Genomic DNA, 17696 nt, shown 5'->3' on the forward strand with positions numbered 1-17696 from the left:
GGTGGCCAATATTTAATGAGCTCAACTTCTTGCCAGGCCCTGCACTGCCTCCTCTCACCCTGCACCAGCAGGTGAGGCATTGCACAAATGAGCGGATGAGGGCCACTTGCCGGGAGCCCACCCTTGGTGGAGGGGTCAGGGTGATCTACAGACCCGACCTTCGTCCCCAGTCATCCATCGGATGGCGTCCCCACCCAGCTCCCCAGGGCTGTCATCCAGAGCGAGGGGCTCTTCTCCCCAGGGCTGTCATCCAGAGCGAGGGGCTCTTCTCCCCAGGGCTTGTTTGTTCTCCAGACCCATGCAGCAAAGCAGGAGTGGATCAGGATGCCTCAATTGCTTTATCCTGCTTGGGGGCCACAAAGTCTAACTAGAAATTGGAATCAATTCGAAACCCACCTGTGGCTGGATCTTTTGACCAGTTTGTCTTATTGCTCATTTTTTACTCAAAAGAAAATTCTACTCCAAAACACACTCAGTATCTAAACCTAAACTAGCTGATGTGAGCCCCCCTCCCAGGTCCAGCCTGGTCCCAGATGCATCCATCTATCCTTTGCCCACAGGGCCACCAAGGGCCGTCCAGCCAACCTGTGCCCTCCTGATGCCTGCACAGTGGTCAGGATCTCAGGCCAGGCAGAGGAACTCTTGATCCCTAGTAAGCAGTGCCCCCAGCATGAGGCTGGACTTCCACAGAGGTCTCAATGGAAGGGGGGCTAAGTACAGGCAGGGCTCAGGTAGGCAGAGGCAGCAGGGGCGCAGATGGAGGGGGAGATGCCTCACCAGCCTCACCGTCCTCACCAGCACTGAGTGAATGGCCTCAAACCTGCTCCTGACCAGGCCCCTCCACCACTCAGAACCTGGCAGGGTGAGTGTCCTATGGCTGCTGTAACATTACCACAAACGGGCTTAAAACTATCCAAGTTTATTTTATCTTAGTTCTGGAGGTCAAATCGGAAGTGAATCTTACAGGGCTAAGATCGAGGTGTCTGCAGGGCTGGTTCCTTCTGAGGCTCAAGGGGAGACTCTGTGTCCTTCCAGAGGCCTCCCACATTCCTTGGCTCGTGGCCCCTTCTGCCATCTTCAAAGTGCATCTCTCTGACTTCAGCGTCTGTCCTCACATCTCCTTCTCTGACTCTGGCCCTCTGGCCTCCCCTCATAAGGACCTTGCAATTACATTGGACCCATCCAGTTAATCCAGGATCATTTCCCCATCTCAAGATCCTTAACTTGATAACATTTACAAAGCCCCCTCTGCCATGTAAGGTGACATAGTCACAGGTTCTGGGGATTAGGGCAGGGACGTCTTGGGGTGCATTGTCCCCAGAGTCCGATCTCCTTGGCTGATCTGCAGGGCCCCTTGGCCACTCCCCGCCCCAGCCTCATCTGCTCCCTGCCTCCAGCCTCCCAGAACTGCTTGCTTGCTCTCTCAACGATCCAGGCTGTTCCCCCCCGTCTGGGGCCCTGCATGTGCCGTGTGCTCCGCCTGGAATCCCTGGAGAAACTTTCTCATCTACCAGGGCTCAAATGTCCCCTCCCATCGGGAGCCTCCCAGCTGCTTGGCTTTTGGCTCTTGCAGAGGCGGGAAAGCCGTGGAGGAGATCGTGGGAGAAGCAGATATTAGGGTCAGGTGGAGAGTTTGGGTTTGGGCCTCTGCATCCAAGGTGTCTGGGGACCTTCAAGGAGAGTGCAGGCTCAGAGCTGGGTTCCCAGGCCTCACTGGGTCTTGGTTTTGAATCTGTATCCCAGGCTCACGTGCCTCACCTTGGAGGGAAGCAGTGTGACAGTCTGACTGGTTGGCTGGTTGGCAGGTCCTACCTCTGACCTGTGGAGGGATCCAGGTGCCAACCGGTGATCAGAGTGGGGACCAGGGAGTGCTCCTCAACTGGGCATTTGCTCTTACCCCGAACCTGCAAAGCACATGGGAGGTCGTTCCTAGCTCAGGTTCAAGGGACATGACCCAAGCTACCTGGATCCCAAAGGCTAATGGGGAATCAGTGTGGTCCCCTGTGTCAGTTGGGTCCTCCAGGGCGCAGACCCTGAGACAGAGTTAGGAATGCAATAGGTTTGGGATGGGGAGGCGTTAACAAAGAAGAGGAAGGGAGGGAGCAGGCAGAGAGACCCTCAGAGAGTGTGCAGACCTGATAAAGTCCAGGCCAGCCCAGTGGGGACCTTCCAAGCAAACACTGCCCAGCAGATGGCCAGGCCCTGTGCTCCCATATTGGCCAGAGATGCTAACAGACCCCGAGTGCTAACAGGTGGAGGCTGTCGGCTCCCTGTGCTCTCCAGAACTGAACGATGAGTTCTTTCTTAAAGGGAGAGCTAAACGGCACCTCCTGCTGCCACAAGGCCCTGGTCACTCAGGCGGTCAGTCCTTAGCCCTCCTTGGTGCCAGGTGTGTTTTGGATGCCACTGGAGAGACCTGGTGAGGTCAAAGTAAAGTTACTGCCCTCTTAGAGTTTTTACTCCACGAAGGATGGTGAAATGAAATGAGTAAGTTCAGCAAGTGAATAAGATGAAACATGGGGAATTCCCTGGCGGTCCAGTGGTTAGGACTCAGTGCTTTTACTGCCAAGGGCGTGGGTTCAATCCCTGGTTGGGGAACTAAGATCCCACAAGCCGTGTGGTGTGGCCAAAAAAAAAAAGATGAAACATGGAAATAGGGGAGAGAATGACTGGGGTCAGGGGGTTGTCCCTGTGGAGCATGTGGTCTGAAGGACTCTGAAAATGAAGGTCAGGAGACAGCCAGGGAAGGACACAGTCGTCCAAGCAGAAGGAACCGTCGGGGTCCTGCATGGGAAGGAGCTTTGTGCCCCTGTAATTCGTCCTAGGTGGGAGGCCTGGCCCGTCCCCTCCAGACCTGGTGCCCTGCTCAGCCGTCTGCGACCCCCCAACACCACCACCACCCCCCACTCCGTCCTTCCTGCATATTCGCTCTCATGGCCTCTTTTCCCTGCACGTTCCCACCTCGTACAGTGGTCTCTGGTCTGGATGACCGGTCATGGTGACTCTTGGCTGGACGGGGAGAAAGTGACGCCTTGGGTTCAAAAGTGAAGGATGGAGCCAGACTCCAAAGGCCACATATTGTGTGACCCCCCTCCCATGATGTGTCCAGAACAGGAAAATTACGGAGACAGAAAACAGATTAGCGGTTGCTGGGTGCTCGGGGGAGGGGTGAATGGGGGGGTGACTGCCTCATGGGTACAGGTTTCTTTTGGGGGTGATGAAATATTCTGGAACCAGATGGAGACGGCAGTTGCACAGCCTTGTGAATGCACTTAATGCCACTGAATTGTTCACTTTGAATGGTTAATTTTATGTGAAGTTTACCTCAAAAAAACGTGTATGCACAGAAGATGAAGGCCAGGAAGGTGGGGTGGGGCACTGTGGTGGCCTGGTCCTGGTGGGAATAGCTGAAGAACTGCCAGGCTGGCCAGCACGTCACCTGTTATCTTTTCATGCTAAAATAATGTCTCTCTCCTCCTTGGCCTTGAGTTACTTTCAAAAAGACTTTTTCTGACATCTCAGCCTTTAGAAGCTCTAGACTCACAAAGGTGGGGAGGGAGGAAGGGTCTTCCATGCACGACTGGGTGGGGATTGGGTGTGTGAAGAGGCGGCAGGGGGTGGGGGCGCGGGGGGCAGCAGGGCAGGTCCCACCGGAGCGAAAGGGCCTTCAGGGTGGGGCAGAGCCCTGGAAGTGCCCCCCACCAGCTCCTGTCTCTTCCCCTTTCTTTTCCACCAAGCTGTGAAGGTTCCGCATCCCCCCGCTCGAAGGCCATATGAGGGTGCGCGCCCGAGTGCCTTATTTGGTGCCATCTACCCCTGTGAGTACCTGCCCCCCGACTCCCTGGCCCAGCTGGGATTCTGGCAGGGTCTCTGGGCCCCCAGTCCCAGCCTGGGGCTCTCCTACCCCACCTCATCCATATCTCACCTGCCCTGCCCGGACCTGGGCCAGAGAAGATCCCTCGAGTGGCCCCCACCTGGCACCCAGCCCCCTGGCCGGGGCCTCCAGCCGTCCTGGGCTCCACCTTTACCCTTCAGCCAGGTTTCCTGGCCCAGGAGCCATCCCTGGGGCCCAAGCCAGGTGTTTGTCCCCTGGGGTCCAGCCGGCTGCAGAGCTGGGATGAGGGAGCCTGTTCATTCCCTCGGGCCTCTCTGCTGAGGGCCCGTGAGCCAAGTTGGGGGCAACTGAGCTCATGACTCCTCTGGTCACATCACCACATACCAGGCATCTGAGAGCACTTTACAGCATACAAAGCACTTCCTCCCTTCTCATCTCACCCAGTCCTTATCCCATTAACCGGGATGCTGTGGTAGGCACAGCTAGCCCATTTGAAAGTGGGGGAGCTGAGGCGCACAACCGTGAACTGGGGAATGCAAGAGCTGGGCCGAAGCCCAGATCCTGGACTCCAAGTCCTGTGTCCTCTCGGCTGCCCTGCTCCACTTCTGTGTCCACCTCTGGTTTCACTTATCTTGGGCAGCCCCGCAGACCCAGGAAGTGTCAGGTGCCTGGACTGGGTGAGCAGAGGTGGAGCACTTCCAGTCTTGGGGCTTCTCTTCTCCTTAAGGGAGAAGATGACCCCATCGGGCCAGCCTCTCTCCAGAACATTCCTGGGACACATCATGGGTCTCTCCTGCCCCCCCGCAGCCCTGCACCCCTGCACCAGCATGGGCTTAGCCGCCTCAGGCCCCCAGCCGACGATGCCAGCTCAGCCTCCGTCTCTGCCTCCCCTGCCGCTGCTGCCACAGCTGATGCCGTCCCTGCAGGATCCCCAGCCGGCCCCAGGGCCTGCCGGGCACCCAAGGCCTCTGCGCCTTGAGTCCCAAGCCGGCATGCAGTCCGCCAAGGAGCCCACCAAGCTGTGAGCCTGCACCGCCAGCGTCGCCCCCTCCCCCCAGCAGGTGGAGACCCTGCCCTGAGCCTAGTCTGGGGAAGGTGCAGGGGCCCTGGACTTAGGGGAGGGTCTCCGTAAGGGACTCATTTTGATCCAGTAACTGTTTTAACTGTCATATAAATACCCGCAACATAATCCTTCTCATGCTGCGTTTCATGGAGAACACAGCTTTCTAGATTGAATTTCCCACTAAACCAATTTAATTCCTTGACCAATTTTCAATACAACACAAAGTGGTTTTCAAAACAATCACTTTCCTTTTTATTTTGCTGAAATGATTTTATCAGAATCAGTTCCAATTACAGCTAACGCCACTGTCCATTTTCTTTGGGGACCATTATTTCTACCAGGACCAATTTTCTCATGGGAACCAAATTTTATTGCGTGCGTGGTTTTTTATTGTCTGTTGATTGTTCCCACCAGTAATTACTGTTATGAGTTGGATATTTAAAGAACCCGATTGTTTGTATTTACTTCTGGCTAATCCATGAGGCACTTGGAGCAACGGGCCTGGAATCCTCCAGGGCCGCTCTGTCCTGTTTGGCGTCTTTCTGCCTCTTTGGTTCCCGCGCTCACTGCCTATGCACTTGGTGGATGGGGGGGGGGGTCAAAGTGTCCTGATTTGGGGTTCAGAGGCTGGCCTGCTCACGCCTGCCTGGCGGGTCCTGCAGCCTGGCGTGGTTTCTGCCCCTTGGACAGTTTACTGGTCCCTCCTTCTCCCTCTGTTTCACGTTTTCTCCCTTTCCACCCCCTAGGTTGTCCAGTTGCGCCCTCTACCCTTTCTGTGCTTCTGATACTTCTATCACATTCCACAAAGACTAAAATAAAAAATTTCCCTCTGAATGGTTTTGGGGCATGGCTCCCCCCAACATCCACCAGAGGCTCCTGGAGTGAGTCAGGGAGTGGGGTGGGCAAGCTGCCCGGGGGTCCGCCCTGGGGGAGCCAGGGTGCTGGCATGGAGGAGGGTCCTCTGGACCGGCAGCCAAAGGAGTCCTGGATGCTGCGTGCCTGCCCCTCCCCATCAATTGTCCCCCAGCCCTGCCTCCCCCTCCCCCTGCTCCTCACCTGCAACCACTCCTGACTTCTCTTTTCTTTCTCCAAGGACTGTGTCCAAATGAGGCCGAGCTCTTCCTGACCCAGGTGACCTACACCGCCTTGGGGGATACTGGCCAGTGCAGCCCTGGCCCCACCGCCATATCACAGATGAGTGTTTTTGTCAGCTTCTCCCCAGAATAAAATCTTTCACTTTTCTGACTGTGGATGAGGGTGACTGGCCCCATGCCCTCTGTGAGGGGAGGCCTTGCCCATCCCACATGGGTGGGTGGACCTGCCAGTCCTTCCTCGGGCCACCAGCCCAGGGTCAGCCTCCCAGAACCACCGTCCAGAACCACCGTGGCTGAGTCTCAGCAGAGAATCACAACAAACCTCCCCTCCCCCATCACGTCGGTCGCCCCGTGGCAAAGCGCCCCGTGTGGCCCTGGTCCTGTGTGGTGGGCAGATCACGGGCCTGTGGGAGGGGCAGTGGTGTGACTTGCCCAGGGTCACACAATGAGGCCTTAGCTCTCCGCCCACCTGCCCAGAAGGCTGTACTTCTTGGGTGGGTGCTGTACACAGGTATGAGGGGTCCAACTTCCAGGGAAAGGAGGTGTGGCCTGGCCTCGGGCAGACGGAGAGGTGGGGGCTCCTGGGGACGCGCCCATGCCAGGTGTGGTCAGGCTTGTCTCCTGCAGCCTTGACATGTGTGGAACCACAGGCATCCAAGCCCTGCTCTTTCAGCCCCTCGTAGCTGCCTTCCCAGCCCATTTCTCAGATTTACCAATGGAATCAGTGCTTGAGTGGGTTCCTGCAGCCCAGGGAGCGAGGAGCAAGACCCAGGTAGGTCACTGTGTACCCATTTGCATACTGACAGGCCTCCTGGGTGCTTTGAACGCTGGGGAACCATGAACCCAACTGCAGCCAGCCAGGAGCCATCTTGAAGATGACAGTTCTATCCCCCGTGGGGGTTGGTAGGGAAGCCAACCTTTGGCCTGATCCCAGGTGGGAGGTGCAGGCAGTATGTTTGCCAAGGACAAGGCTCGCCTATTCTAGCCCCGGGGGTGGGACCTGCAGGTCTTGGCAGCTGGGAGGGAGGTACTGCACCTACTCCTGGGGCTGCTGCTCAGAAGGGTGGCCCACCCTATCCCAGCAGGGGAAGGTGCTTGGGGAGCAGACAGAACCGGGGATGGGGTCAGTAGAGTGGGAATTTCTGGAGGCCCTGGGTCCAGCCTCCTCCTCTGCAGGGGGGACCACAGCTCCTGGCCTGGGACACAGTGGCAGGGCCAGGCTGGACAAGGAGTAGGGTGACCAACCATGCTGGTCTGCCTGGGAGTGAAGGGGATCCCTGGAACTTGCAGTTTGAAGACCGAGAAGGAATTCCCTGGTGGTCCAGTGGATAGGACTCCGGGCTTTCACTGCCGAGGGCCCAGGTTCGATCCCTGGTCGGGGAACTAAGATCCCGCAAGCCGTGTGGTGCAGCCAAAACAAAACAAAACAAACAAAAGACTGAGATGAATCGGTCATGTGGAGAGGGAAGCATGTGAGCTGGCCTGGTATGAGGGGCACGAATGAGATGCCTGCTGCCAAGCAGAGGGTCCTGCCTCGAGGTGCAGCGTGGTGATTGCTCTGCACCCCCAAACCCAGCCCCACAACCCACCGATGCAAGTAAAAGGGTCACTGAACATTTTCTTCATTTCAAAGACCACAAACTCATTAACCCTAAGGTATGAACAACTGACGACAGCAAACGTGTCCCAAACAAGATGATCTGCCTTGGTAAAAGGCACCACCAGTACCCAAAAGCAGGCCACCAGGAGGCACTGGAGGGAGGACATTCTGTGCAGGGACTTCTTAGGGACACACAGGTCCCCCTGGCACCACCGTCTTGGCTGGCTTGACCCCTGACTTTCCACGGATTTGGGAGCTCTAGGCAGAGACCCTCCACACACACAACCTCCAGAGAGGGGCTTTTCTCTCTCCCCTTTCTTCCTCTTGCTCATGGCTACCCCAGCATCCATAGAAAATGAGCTCCCCAATATTTACACCTCATATTCCCCAGGAGATGAGAAATGGCCCCAGAAAGCAGAGCAGGACTCTGCCAACAGGCTCCCAGCACCTCGTGCTGCGCCACTGACAGGCCTCCAGGAAGTGGGCCCTCCCCTCCCCTCCCGCGGAGGGGGCTGGAGTCAAAACCCTCATCTGTCTTCAGATGAGTCCTGCTATAAAAAGCCCCTCAGAGACCTCCAGGGCCACAACAGCCCTGCCCGCCACTGGGCTGGGGGGCCAGTCTCCGGAGCAGCGTGGTTTTCTGCAGCGGCCACGGTGTGTTCCCAGAGAGCCCTGGGGGCTCTCAGCGGCCCTGGGAGCATCCACCTTCATCCAAGGGAATCTCAGAACAAGCCCTTCTCTTTAAAGCTCTGAAGGAGGAGCCCTGCCTGCCCGCAGAAAGCATTTCAGAGCCTCCATTCACCACCTCCCCCAGGTCTCCAGCCCCCACCCTGCCACCCCACAGAGCAGGACATTTACTTCCACAGATGCTCCTGATGAAGAGCAAATCCCCTTCAGAGATTCCAGCAGACGCAAGACAGACGCTGGACACGCACATGTCCATGGTGGCCAGAGGAGTGGCTGGCCGGCCAGGGACAGGCTATGTCCCCACCGTGGTGGTCAGCTTCAACCATATGTGGCCTTAAGGGAACTTGGTCCAGATATTACAAATTTTCCAAGGTAAGCCAGAAGTGAGGCTTTTCTTGTAAACTCTCCTGATTTCAAAGTGCTGGCAGACAAATCAAGCCCAACAGCACACATCAGAGGCCTGTGAATCTGCAAACCCCTAAGACAGCCATGCCCTGATTATTTAACATCAGACCTGAAGGGCCCACCCACCGCTTGTCACCTGGGGAGGCCGGGCCTCCATTCCCACATGCTGCCATGTCCCCTCTTCAGAAATGAGAGCTCCAATCACATTCTTTCCAGCAACCTCATGGATGCAAATGGTGTTTTCAGAATGGAATCTTGGAAAGAGAGCAATCTGGAGCTCAAGTCTAGTGGTGACGAAGCCCAGAGGCTGGACTTTTGAGGTGACAATGCTGGTCTTCTCTGTATGCTGCTGAGGCAGCTCCTAGGAGGTGCCCGAGGTGGACAGCTGAGGATGGCTGTAAATGTGACTCTTCTGTTCCTACATCAGCAGGTTTGCTTTTTAGCCAGTTTACACTTGAACGTGTAGTAGGTGGTTACTGACTCCTTCAGTTTTGCTTCTGAGACTCCAGGTTTGGGGAAATTGAAGTTCCTGGTTCTGTGCTGCCCTTGAGTTCTGGGTCACGTGGCATCTATGTGGGCCCACCTCTAGCCCCCCCCTTGAGTGAGTTTTCCTGCCCCCTTTGCTTGCCTGAGAGATGCTCAGATGCTCACACCTGGCAGGGCCTCAGCACTGCTGGAAAGCTCCAGCCCTGCCCTCTGCCCCCTCCTGCTCCAGTTCCCGCTGTGCCTGGGGCCCTTGTTAGAAATCAGATTCCTAACCGGTTTGCAGGGCAGAAATAGAGACACAGATGTAGACAACAAACATATGGACACCTAGGGGAGAAAGGTGGTGGTGGTGGTGGTGGTGGTGGTGGTGGGATGAATTGGGAGATTGGGATTGACATATACACACTAATATGTATAAAATAGATAACTAATAAGAACCTGCTGTATAAAAAATAAATAAAATTCAAAAAAAAGAATTAAAAAAATAAAACTGCTTTAAAAAATAAAGTCTATTAAAAAAATTTTAAAAAGAGAGAAATCAGATTCTTGGGCCCTCCTCCAGAACAGTTGCCTCAAGGACCCAAGGGACCCTTGTGCTCTGCAGGCTGGAGGGTCACGAGTCTGGTGGCTCCCAGCTGCCATGAGGGGCTTGTGTTGCATCAGAATCACCCGGGAGCCGTTCTACTTTTAATAACAGCTATGACACATAAGTGTCATGCCATACAGTTGTTTTTTATAAATTTATTTATTTTATTTATTTATTTTTGGCTGTGTTGGGTCTTTGTTGCTGCATGCGGGCTTTCTCTAATTGCGGCGAGCGGGGGCTACTCTTCGTTGCAGCGCGCAGGCTTCTCATTGCGGTGGCTTCTCTCGTTGTGGAGCACAGGCTCTAGGCACACGGGCTTCAGTAGTTGTGGCACGCAGGCTCAGTAGTTGTGGCGCACGGGCTTAGTTGCTCCGCGGCATGTGGGATCTTCCCAGACCAGGGATTGAACCCGTGTCCCCTGCATTGGCAGGCGGATTCTCAACCACTGCACCACCAGAGAAGCCCCCATACAGTTTTTAAAGTATACGATTGAGTGGTTTTTAGTATATTCACAAGTCGATCACTGATATCCTGGGGAATGTTTAAAACTACTGTCAGGGCCTCCCCAGGGATTCTGATGCCGTGGGGTCTGGGAGCTCCCTGGAGGCCATGCTGTGCAGCCAGCTACGGAACCACAGGCAGAGTGGGGTCTCTCCACTGGGGCGACTTTGCTTCCAGGGGATGTTTCACTGTGCGTATAGACATTTTTGGTTGTCACAACTGGGGGCTGCTACTGGCATCTACTCATGGGAAGGGGCCAGGGATGCTGCTCAACATCTCATAGCACACAGGATGTGCCTGTGGCAGAGAAGGACCCAGCCCCCGATGTCTAGAGTGCCCACGCTGGAAGGGCTGGATCTACAGGAACCTCAAGTCCCTGCCAGCCCTAATGAGACCACCAGGGACCTCCAGGCCCAGCCCGTGGTGGCCCCCAGAAACAGAACTGGGCTTGGTCAGGTTGGGACATTCTCACCCTTGAATGTCCACTGGGCATGTGAGGATCCTGTCAGAAGCAGATTCTGTTTCAGTAGATCTGGGCTGGGGGCTGAGGTCCTGCATCTCTAACAAGTTCCCAGGTGATGCCGCTGGTCTGGGAACCACACTTTGAGTAGTGAGGGTGTGGATCACTTACAGGCCACCCAGGGGCCCGCCTGGGGGTAGCCTGAGTGCACATTCTGGACTGTACACCGTCTTGTGTGGCTCCAACGCATACGGCCACCTCAGTAATCTGCGCGCTGGGGAGCTCAGGCACACTGTTACAGATAACCCCCATGTTACAGATAACCCCGAAATACTTACTTGTCTCTACAAACCATTTTTCCTACACTTGGAGGGAGATGTGGCAGCTCCCTGAGAATTGTCTTCCATCCAAAAGGATGAAGAAGCTGCAGTAAAGATTGAGGAGGCCTAGGGCAGCCTCCCCCTTCTCATCCTGCCCCATCCCGCAATCCCCTCACCACAGGCACCCCAGGCAGGGCTGTGCCCCCTCTGAAGGCCATTAGAAGGGTGGGCTTCAAGGTGAGGACACACTTCCAGGACATAAGCAACAGCTAGAGCAGGGGCGCCGCGGTCAGTCTTCAGTGACAAGCAGGGACAGACAGTGGTCCGCAGAGCCTGTCCAGGCTCCAACAGGGCAGAGGTGAGGCTGGGTGGCAGCACGGCAACCCTAGGGAGCGAGAGCAGGACTGTTGATGGCAGGTGCTGAGACACCTGTCAAGCAGGAGACCTTCCAAAATAGAACTCCCCAACCCAGACGCCGTCCACAGAGGGCTGAGTGCCGGGAGGCTCTCCCGGATTAGGGAGTAAGGTCTGCCAGTGAAGAGCTGCCGAGGCCCCCCGCCTCCTTCCTTTCCCACATTCCAGCTCCTCACGAAGGGGTGCGAGGCCGAGGCTACCTTCTCCCAAAGCTGCCCCAGGGATGCCCTCCACTGGTACAGGCTGCCCAGGACAGAGTGGGGCGCCCTGGCTTCTCCCTTGGAGCAAGAACAGGTGACTGCCCCAGCCTGGCTTGGTAGCAGCCGGGGATCCACTGCCTGTTGCCCGAGTGGTTCGTCTCCTCAGCAACCAAAGGTTTGAGCTGCGGGTTAGACTGCTCAGCCTTGTCCGGTCCCTGCTGCTAGCCCCCACGGGCTCTGCATCCAAGCCTGCTATCTTACTACGGGTGCTGTGGCCTGTGCCTCCCCAGGGGAGGGCCCTGCCCACACAGCATGTTTGCTGGAGGTTGGGCTGAGGGGCCAGCCTGCAGCCAGTCATTGGGGCCCTAAGCCAGGAAGAAAAGTCCTCTGTGAAACCCAGGCAGACCGGAAGGCAGCTGTTAGCCCTGGAGGTCGGGATCTGTCCAGTCGGACAGGGGGAAGGGTAAGCAGACAGAGGCAGGGGTTCTGGGAACACAGGGCAGGAACTAACTTCATGGGAAAAGGCTGGGGTGGGCAGGAAGATTCCAGAGCATGTTGTGGTTGAAAAGACAGCAACAGACAGGAGCGGTGTGGAGCCAGGCGGGACTGGGGGGTGGGCCCCTGCTCTGGGCTCCGTTGGCTCCCTCCCCCTCCACACAGGGCCAGCTGGCAGCAAAGCTTAGGATACGAGGCAAGACCACAGAGCCTGGTGATGGTTTGGAACTCTTTCTTCTCCTTTGTTAAAAGGGGGAAAGGAACTGGGGATGGGGTACCCCCGGGCTCTGGGGAAGCATGCAGGCAGCCCCAGCAGGCAGGCGCTGGGGGATGGGTGGGAAGAGTCCTGGAGTTTCCCACAATCCTTTTCTCTGCAGGGAACAGCAAGGCTGACTGCCCAGGGGGCAGGGGAGAGGGGCAGGGCCCTGGGGAGAGGGACGGCGGACAAGGGGAGAGGGGGCTCACTCTAACATGCAAAGTCCAGCTGCCCCATAAACTAGGTTGCTTCTCGAAGAGCGACATACATATAAATACACAGACACAGCGACACGCACACATGCGGAGAAGGCTCTGCATTCCCGAGGGTGGGGATCTAGGCCCACCGGCCCCGGGGAGCTCCGCAGCCCCCTGGGGTGAGGTGGGGCAGGTGAGTCCTCGGGGGAAGGCTGCTTGTTCTCTGAGGTTCTGTCCACCAGCACCCAGACGACTCTGAACCAAATCCATGAAAGCTGGGTGCCGCAGGCCCGCGCTGCTGGGTACGCATGCGGGCAGCCTGTGTACTGGCACAAGGGTCCGGTCTCTCCCCCCCAGGGCTCTGGGGAATCGGGGTGCAGACAGAGGAGGGTGAAGGGGGCCCGCAGAGACGTCCTCTCCCCCGCCCCACGGGGTTCTGGCCTCCGGGAGGGGGGAGGGGCCTCCCTTATCTCTCGGCCTCCATGGCAGGGTGGGCTCTGGGTTCTGAGGCGGCCTGTTGGGGGACCAGTGGCGGCCAGTCTGACGCCGGGGAAGGGGGTGCCGGAGTCCACAGGGGCAGCTGCTGTGGCTGGTGGTGCTGTGCCCCCCCTGGGGGTGAGGCCGCAGCCGGCCAGCTGGGTGCCGCGAAGCTGCCGGTGGCGGCGAGCGGGAAGTGCGGCGGGGGCGACGTGGCCGTGGCGGCCATCGGGCTGCCGCTGCCTCCGCTGTGGAAGCTCTCGGAGGCCTTGAGACGGGAGAACATGGTGAGGGCATCGGGGAAGTTGGGGGGCGTGGCGGGGGTGTTGGCTGGAGTGCACATCTGTGGGGGAAGAGGAACAGAGAGGGAGGGGTGAGCACCCCTTTCTGGAAGGGCCCCGGGCTCCCATGAGGAGACACATGCCCCTTCCCTGGAGGCACCCCACCCTGCAGGCGGTCCACCAGCCAGGAGCTCACAGAGGAAAGGTGTGGTGCCCGAGACGGGCTGGCCCACTGTGCCTTCTGCCAGGCTCCCAGGAGTCCCATCCCAGCGGCTCTTCTGTGGCCAAGAGCCACTGCACCGTCCTTGGCCCTGGGTGGCTTCCCCCTGCCCCGCACCAGGACAGCCCCGCACGGCTGCCCCTGGGGCTGCAGGGGACACTTACCATCTGGTGGTGATGGTGGCTGTAGGGGATGTTGGTCTCTTGGAAAAAGGCGCTGAGGGCCGTCTGCGGGAAGAAAGGCCCACGCTTACCCTCAGGACCCCTGTGGCCCTGGCCTGGCAAGTTGAGGCAGCAGGCCTGTCATCCCTCAACCCTCGCCGCAGCCCAAAGAGGCGCTGTGGACCTCTGGGCAGGTCTGGTGGGTGGGGAGGACCCTCATGACACTGCCTGCCACCTGGCTGCCAGGTGCTTCCAGCTCACCTGACATGGGGGCCTGTCTCATGGGGAAAGGCCTCTGGCAGATTCTAGCCCTACTGCCACCAACTCCATGGATGGCAAGTCCCTACTCCTCCCTGAGCCTCAGTTTCCTTGTCTATGAGCCAGAGGACGGCAAAGGCACCCAGATGTTGAGAGTCTGTAACCCACCTGCTCCTCTCCTAGGCTGGCCAAGGGACCCTGCCCTGGTTCTCGGTTTCTCCATCTGCACCACAGGGAGACGGGACTAGGTGGCTTGCAGGTTCCCCTCCCTAGCAGCAGTGACCTCCTGAGATCCACGGTCCAGCTGGAAGAGCCGGAATTAAGTCGGATGGCCTGGGGTTTGCACCCCTGTCCAGTTACCTGAGCCTTCCTTGTAATGTTCTCAAGGTGGTGGAGCAGGAGGAAGGCTGAAGTGGGGTTTGCACCCAGGACTGTGAGAAGTGGGTGGAAAAGGGGGTGGTAGCTGGCCTGGGTCAGACAAGCTCCTCTAGTGACCCTGGGGGGCTGGGGGAAGGGGCCCCAGGGTGGCCTCCGCTGGCATTGGTGTGTCCTGGTTTGGCCCCTGCAGGAGAGGCGTCCAGGAAAATAAAGGAACCAGCTGCTCTTGCGAAAGTGCTGGGTGAGGGAGCCCGTCAAGTGTGTGAAGGGTCTGCGAGCAGCTCTGCCCTCCATGGCTCCCCCCTCGGGCTCACCACCCCACAGCCCAGCGCTGTCAGCCCCTCCCCCACTCCCAACACAACCAGAAAGCCAGCCTGGCTTCTAGGGCTTACCCTAGGGGTTTTATTATTAAAGTAAATTCAAGTGAATTACTCTGGGAATTTCCTGCTGGAGATGCCCTACCCCAGTGTCCCCAAACATGGGTGTGGGAGCTGGGGGGAGGGCCTTGATCTCTAAGCACCTCCTTGTGACACACACCCCCAGGAGCCTCAAGGGACACACCAAACCATTCCTCCCCCAACGGCAACTCTGAAGGCCATTGCTGTGTGTGAGGATTCCAGGGAGAAACGGCTGCCCTTTTCCTGCCTTCCTAAAGCACCCCCAACCTTAAAGCACACAGGTCCCCCTCCCCCAGCAGCCTTCTGTCCCCATTAACACCTGAATCACAGAGAGTGTGACCCAAAAACAGGGCCTCCTGCTGCGCCAGCCCTCAGCCCAAGTGTGCAGCCAGCCAGGGGTGGAGGGCACAGAGGGGAGTTTACCACAAGGAACCCCACTCACTCCGAGGAAGATCTAAGGGTTGGATGTTCACAATCCATTTTTACCTTAAGTAGACCTCCCTACTATCCGCCTCCCCATTTTATACATGGTGAAATTGAGACTCAGGGAGCCTGGCGCACAGGGCTCCTACCCTGGGGGCCACCAGAGCTCCCCCGTCTGCAAGCTGCTCCTGCCCCTCCTGAGATCAGAGTTTTTCCCCAGGCATTTCCATTTTCAAAGTTACATTTTCAAGTCCTGTGACCAAGTGACACCAACCCGTGCTGCCTGAGTGACTGCCAGGCTGGTGCCAGGCTCTGTGGGCTGGGCTGAGAGTGCCGACAGGCAGGGCCGCTTCCCACCGGACACCTGCCTGCCCAGCCCCAGGCAGACGGGGCAGCCGTGTATGCAGATGTGGGACTCAAGCAAACTGCCATGAATGTGGTTTTGCAAGTTTTGCCACATCCAGCTCTTGAGACAAACGGGCTGATTAGGGAGCTTCCTGCAGGGTGGGGCTGCTGGGGTTGGAAGGGGGGCTGGCCATTCACTCCTTAGAGGTCAACTCACACGCCCCAGGTACAGCTGAGGAAACTGAGGCCAGAGGGTGGGACCTGCTCAGAGAGACAAAGAAGCCTCCCATCTTGTGATGTGAGGACCACCACAGGGTTAGCGGTTCCCCTGAGATCTCTGGTAGGAAAGTGAGCAAGGATTCCCCTGGGTGGACAGGCCACTGCCTCCCCAGACTGTCCCAACCTTCGGGCAGCAATTCTGATCCCCATCCCACCCCCAGGAAGCTGAACTCCAGAGTACCCTGGCTCCCTGTCCCTCCTACGGCCCAAATACCTTCCCTGAGCTCGCTCCCCCTCTAGAAACGACGCTCTGAAGCCTGGACTGGGTACAGACTCTACAGACTGGCTGGGGCTGTGACCTTACACTCGTGAGGGGAAGAGCTCAAGGGGCTCTGGCCTCATCCCTAGATACCATCCTGGGTTATTTCTGGGGCGGCAGAGTAGGGAAGGCCAGGGGGCCTCTTGGCAGCACAAGCCCTGGGCACTAGTGCCCTATGGGTCAGGGAGGCCTGGGGAGGTGGGGGCCAGGCTGGGGCAGCCCCACCTCCTGCCCAGCTGGCTGAAAGCTAGAAGCTACTGAACCGTGTATACCATGCCATGCACTGTGCAAGTAGATTCGCCGGCCAGCACAGAGAAGAGCACCTGGTGACGCCTCTGGAGCAGGGTACACAGATGCACACGTAGCTGTAGTGAGGGGCTCCGACACAACACCTGTACACGTGTGCGCACGCGAGAGCACCGTCTGCAAAACGGCGACCTGTGGGTACACACCCCGCACCCGCGCCCCGGTGGACTGCGTGTTTACACACACACACACGCCAACATGTCCACACGCAGCGTGGCGCGTGCGTAAATACAAATGCACATGTACGTGGACACGCGCCGCCGAGCTGTCCAGCCCACACGCAGATCCTCAGACCCTGAGACCCACACACACCGGGCGGCTCCACCCGCGGGCTCGGGGCTCCCTTATCTCAAACCCGCGGCTCCCAAGGCGGGGGCGGCGTGGGCCCAGCTCGGCCCAGGCCTGGGGCGTTCTCCTTCCGGCCGCCCGCCCGTCTGTCCGTCTGGGCCTCGGTGCCGCCCCGCCCTGGCCGTTACCCGCACAAAAAGGGGGGCCCCCGAAACCGATCGCCTGGGAATTTGGGGGGCGGGGATTCGGGGCCGGGGAGGGCAGCCTGCCCCTCCCGCCCACCCCGAGCGGGCGGCGTTTCCGGGGGCCGCGTAGACGCGGCCGCGCCGCGGGGCCTGACCCGCACGCCGCGTGTGCGCGCTGCGGCCCGGCCGCCGGGGCGCGGGACCGACCCCGGCCGAGCGCGCCGCGGCACGTGTCCACACCGGCTCGCACATGCCCCACTACACGCGTAGCCACGCGGGACGGACACCCGCGCCCCGGCCCCAGCCCGGCCGCGCACCTCGAACTGCCAGTGGGCCGCCTGCAGCAGCTGCTTCGCCTGGTCGGCTGCGCAGCCGGCCGTCAGCACGAACTGGTTGATCATGACCTGGTGCTTGAGCTCGTCCATGTTCACGGACATGGCGCCTCCGCCGCCTGCCCGCTCCGGCCTCCCGCCGCCGCGCGCTCCTTCGCCTCACGCGTCCACCATTAGCGAGCCGGCTCCGGCTAATACAAATATTTACTGTGCGGCTCTGACTCACCGAGCCTCGCCTCGCTCCTGGCCGCGGGGGGCATGCTGGGAGATGTAGTCCCGCGCCGCTTCCGCCGCGAGCCGCGGGCCGGGCTGGGGCCGAAGGTGTGTCTGAGCGTTGGGCGCCTACTGTGTGCAAAAGCTGGACGGGCACGTGCCCAGGCCCGTGACTGAACTGACGGGGGTCAGGAGACGGGGGCCACAGACACTGTGCATGGGCGCAAACGCAGCCTCAGGGTATTTACCAAGACCCCAGTATCCCGAACCCCAATGCGGTTGGCATCCCTCTGT

General features: G+C 58.6%; 2 protein-coding genes across 6 annotated transcripts in view; one reads left to right on the plus strand and one right to left on the minus strand.

Annotated features, from left to right (window-relative positions):
- Window positions 1-9495, plus strand: part of C13H16orf96 (chromosome 13 C16orf96 homolog) — a 72428-nt gene extending 62933 nt beyond the window's left edge. Inside the window, exons 16-20 of the mRNA XM_061209852.1 lie at window positions 3738-3818; window positions 4643-4896; window positions 5992-6926; window positions 8459-8651; window positions 8901-9495. Of these exons, the coding sequence (XP_061065835.1) occupies window positions 3738-3818; window positions 4643-4860 (299 nt within the window). The 3' untranslated portion in view covers window positions 4861-4896; window positions 5992-6926; window positions 8459-8651; window positions 8901-9495. The remainder of the gene's footprint in view (window positions 1-3737; window positions 3819-4642; window positions 4897-5991; window positions 6927-8458; window positions 8652-8900) is intronic.
- A 2507-nt stretch (window positions 9496-12002) lies between these two features.
- Window positions 12003-17413, minus strand: UBALD1 (UBA like domain containing 1). 5 transcript variants are annotated; one of them, XM_061209170.1, is made up of 4 exons: window positions 17175-17413; window positions 16351-16501; window positions 13742-13804; window positions 12516-13419 (listed from the first exon to the last, which is right to left on the minus strand). In XM_061209170.1, exons 1-4 carry the CDS (start codon window positions 17292-17294, stop codon window positions 12608-12610), a joined length of 1146 nt encoding a protein of 381 aa, XP_061065153.1. In that variant the 5' UTR covers window positions 17295-17413; the 3' UTR covers window positions 12516-12607. The 5 variants fall into 5 exon arrangements, with proteins under 5 accessions (XP_061065151.1, XP_061065153.1, XP_061065152.1 ...); XM_061209169.1 differs by having other exon boundaries at window positions 16351-16516; XM_061209171.1 differs by lacking the exon at window positions 17175-17413 and adding an exon at window positions 14165-14300 and having other exon boundaries at window positions 12971-13419; window positions 16351-16373.
- Between the last annotated feature and the right edge of the window lie 283 nt (window positions 17414-17696).

The sequence above is a fragment of the Eubalaena glacialis genome, chromosome 13 (assembly GCF_028564815.1).
Source record: "Eubalaena glacialis isolate mEubGla1 chromosome 13, mEubGla1.1.hap2.+ XY, whole genome shotgun sequence".
NCBI classification, from domain to species: Eukaryota; Metazoa; Chordata; class Mammalia; order Artiodactyla; family Balaenidae; genus Eubalaena; species Eubalaena glacialis.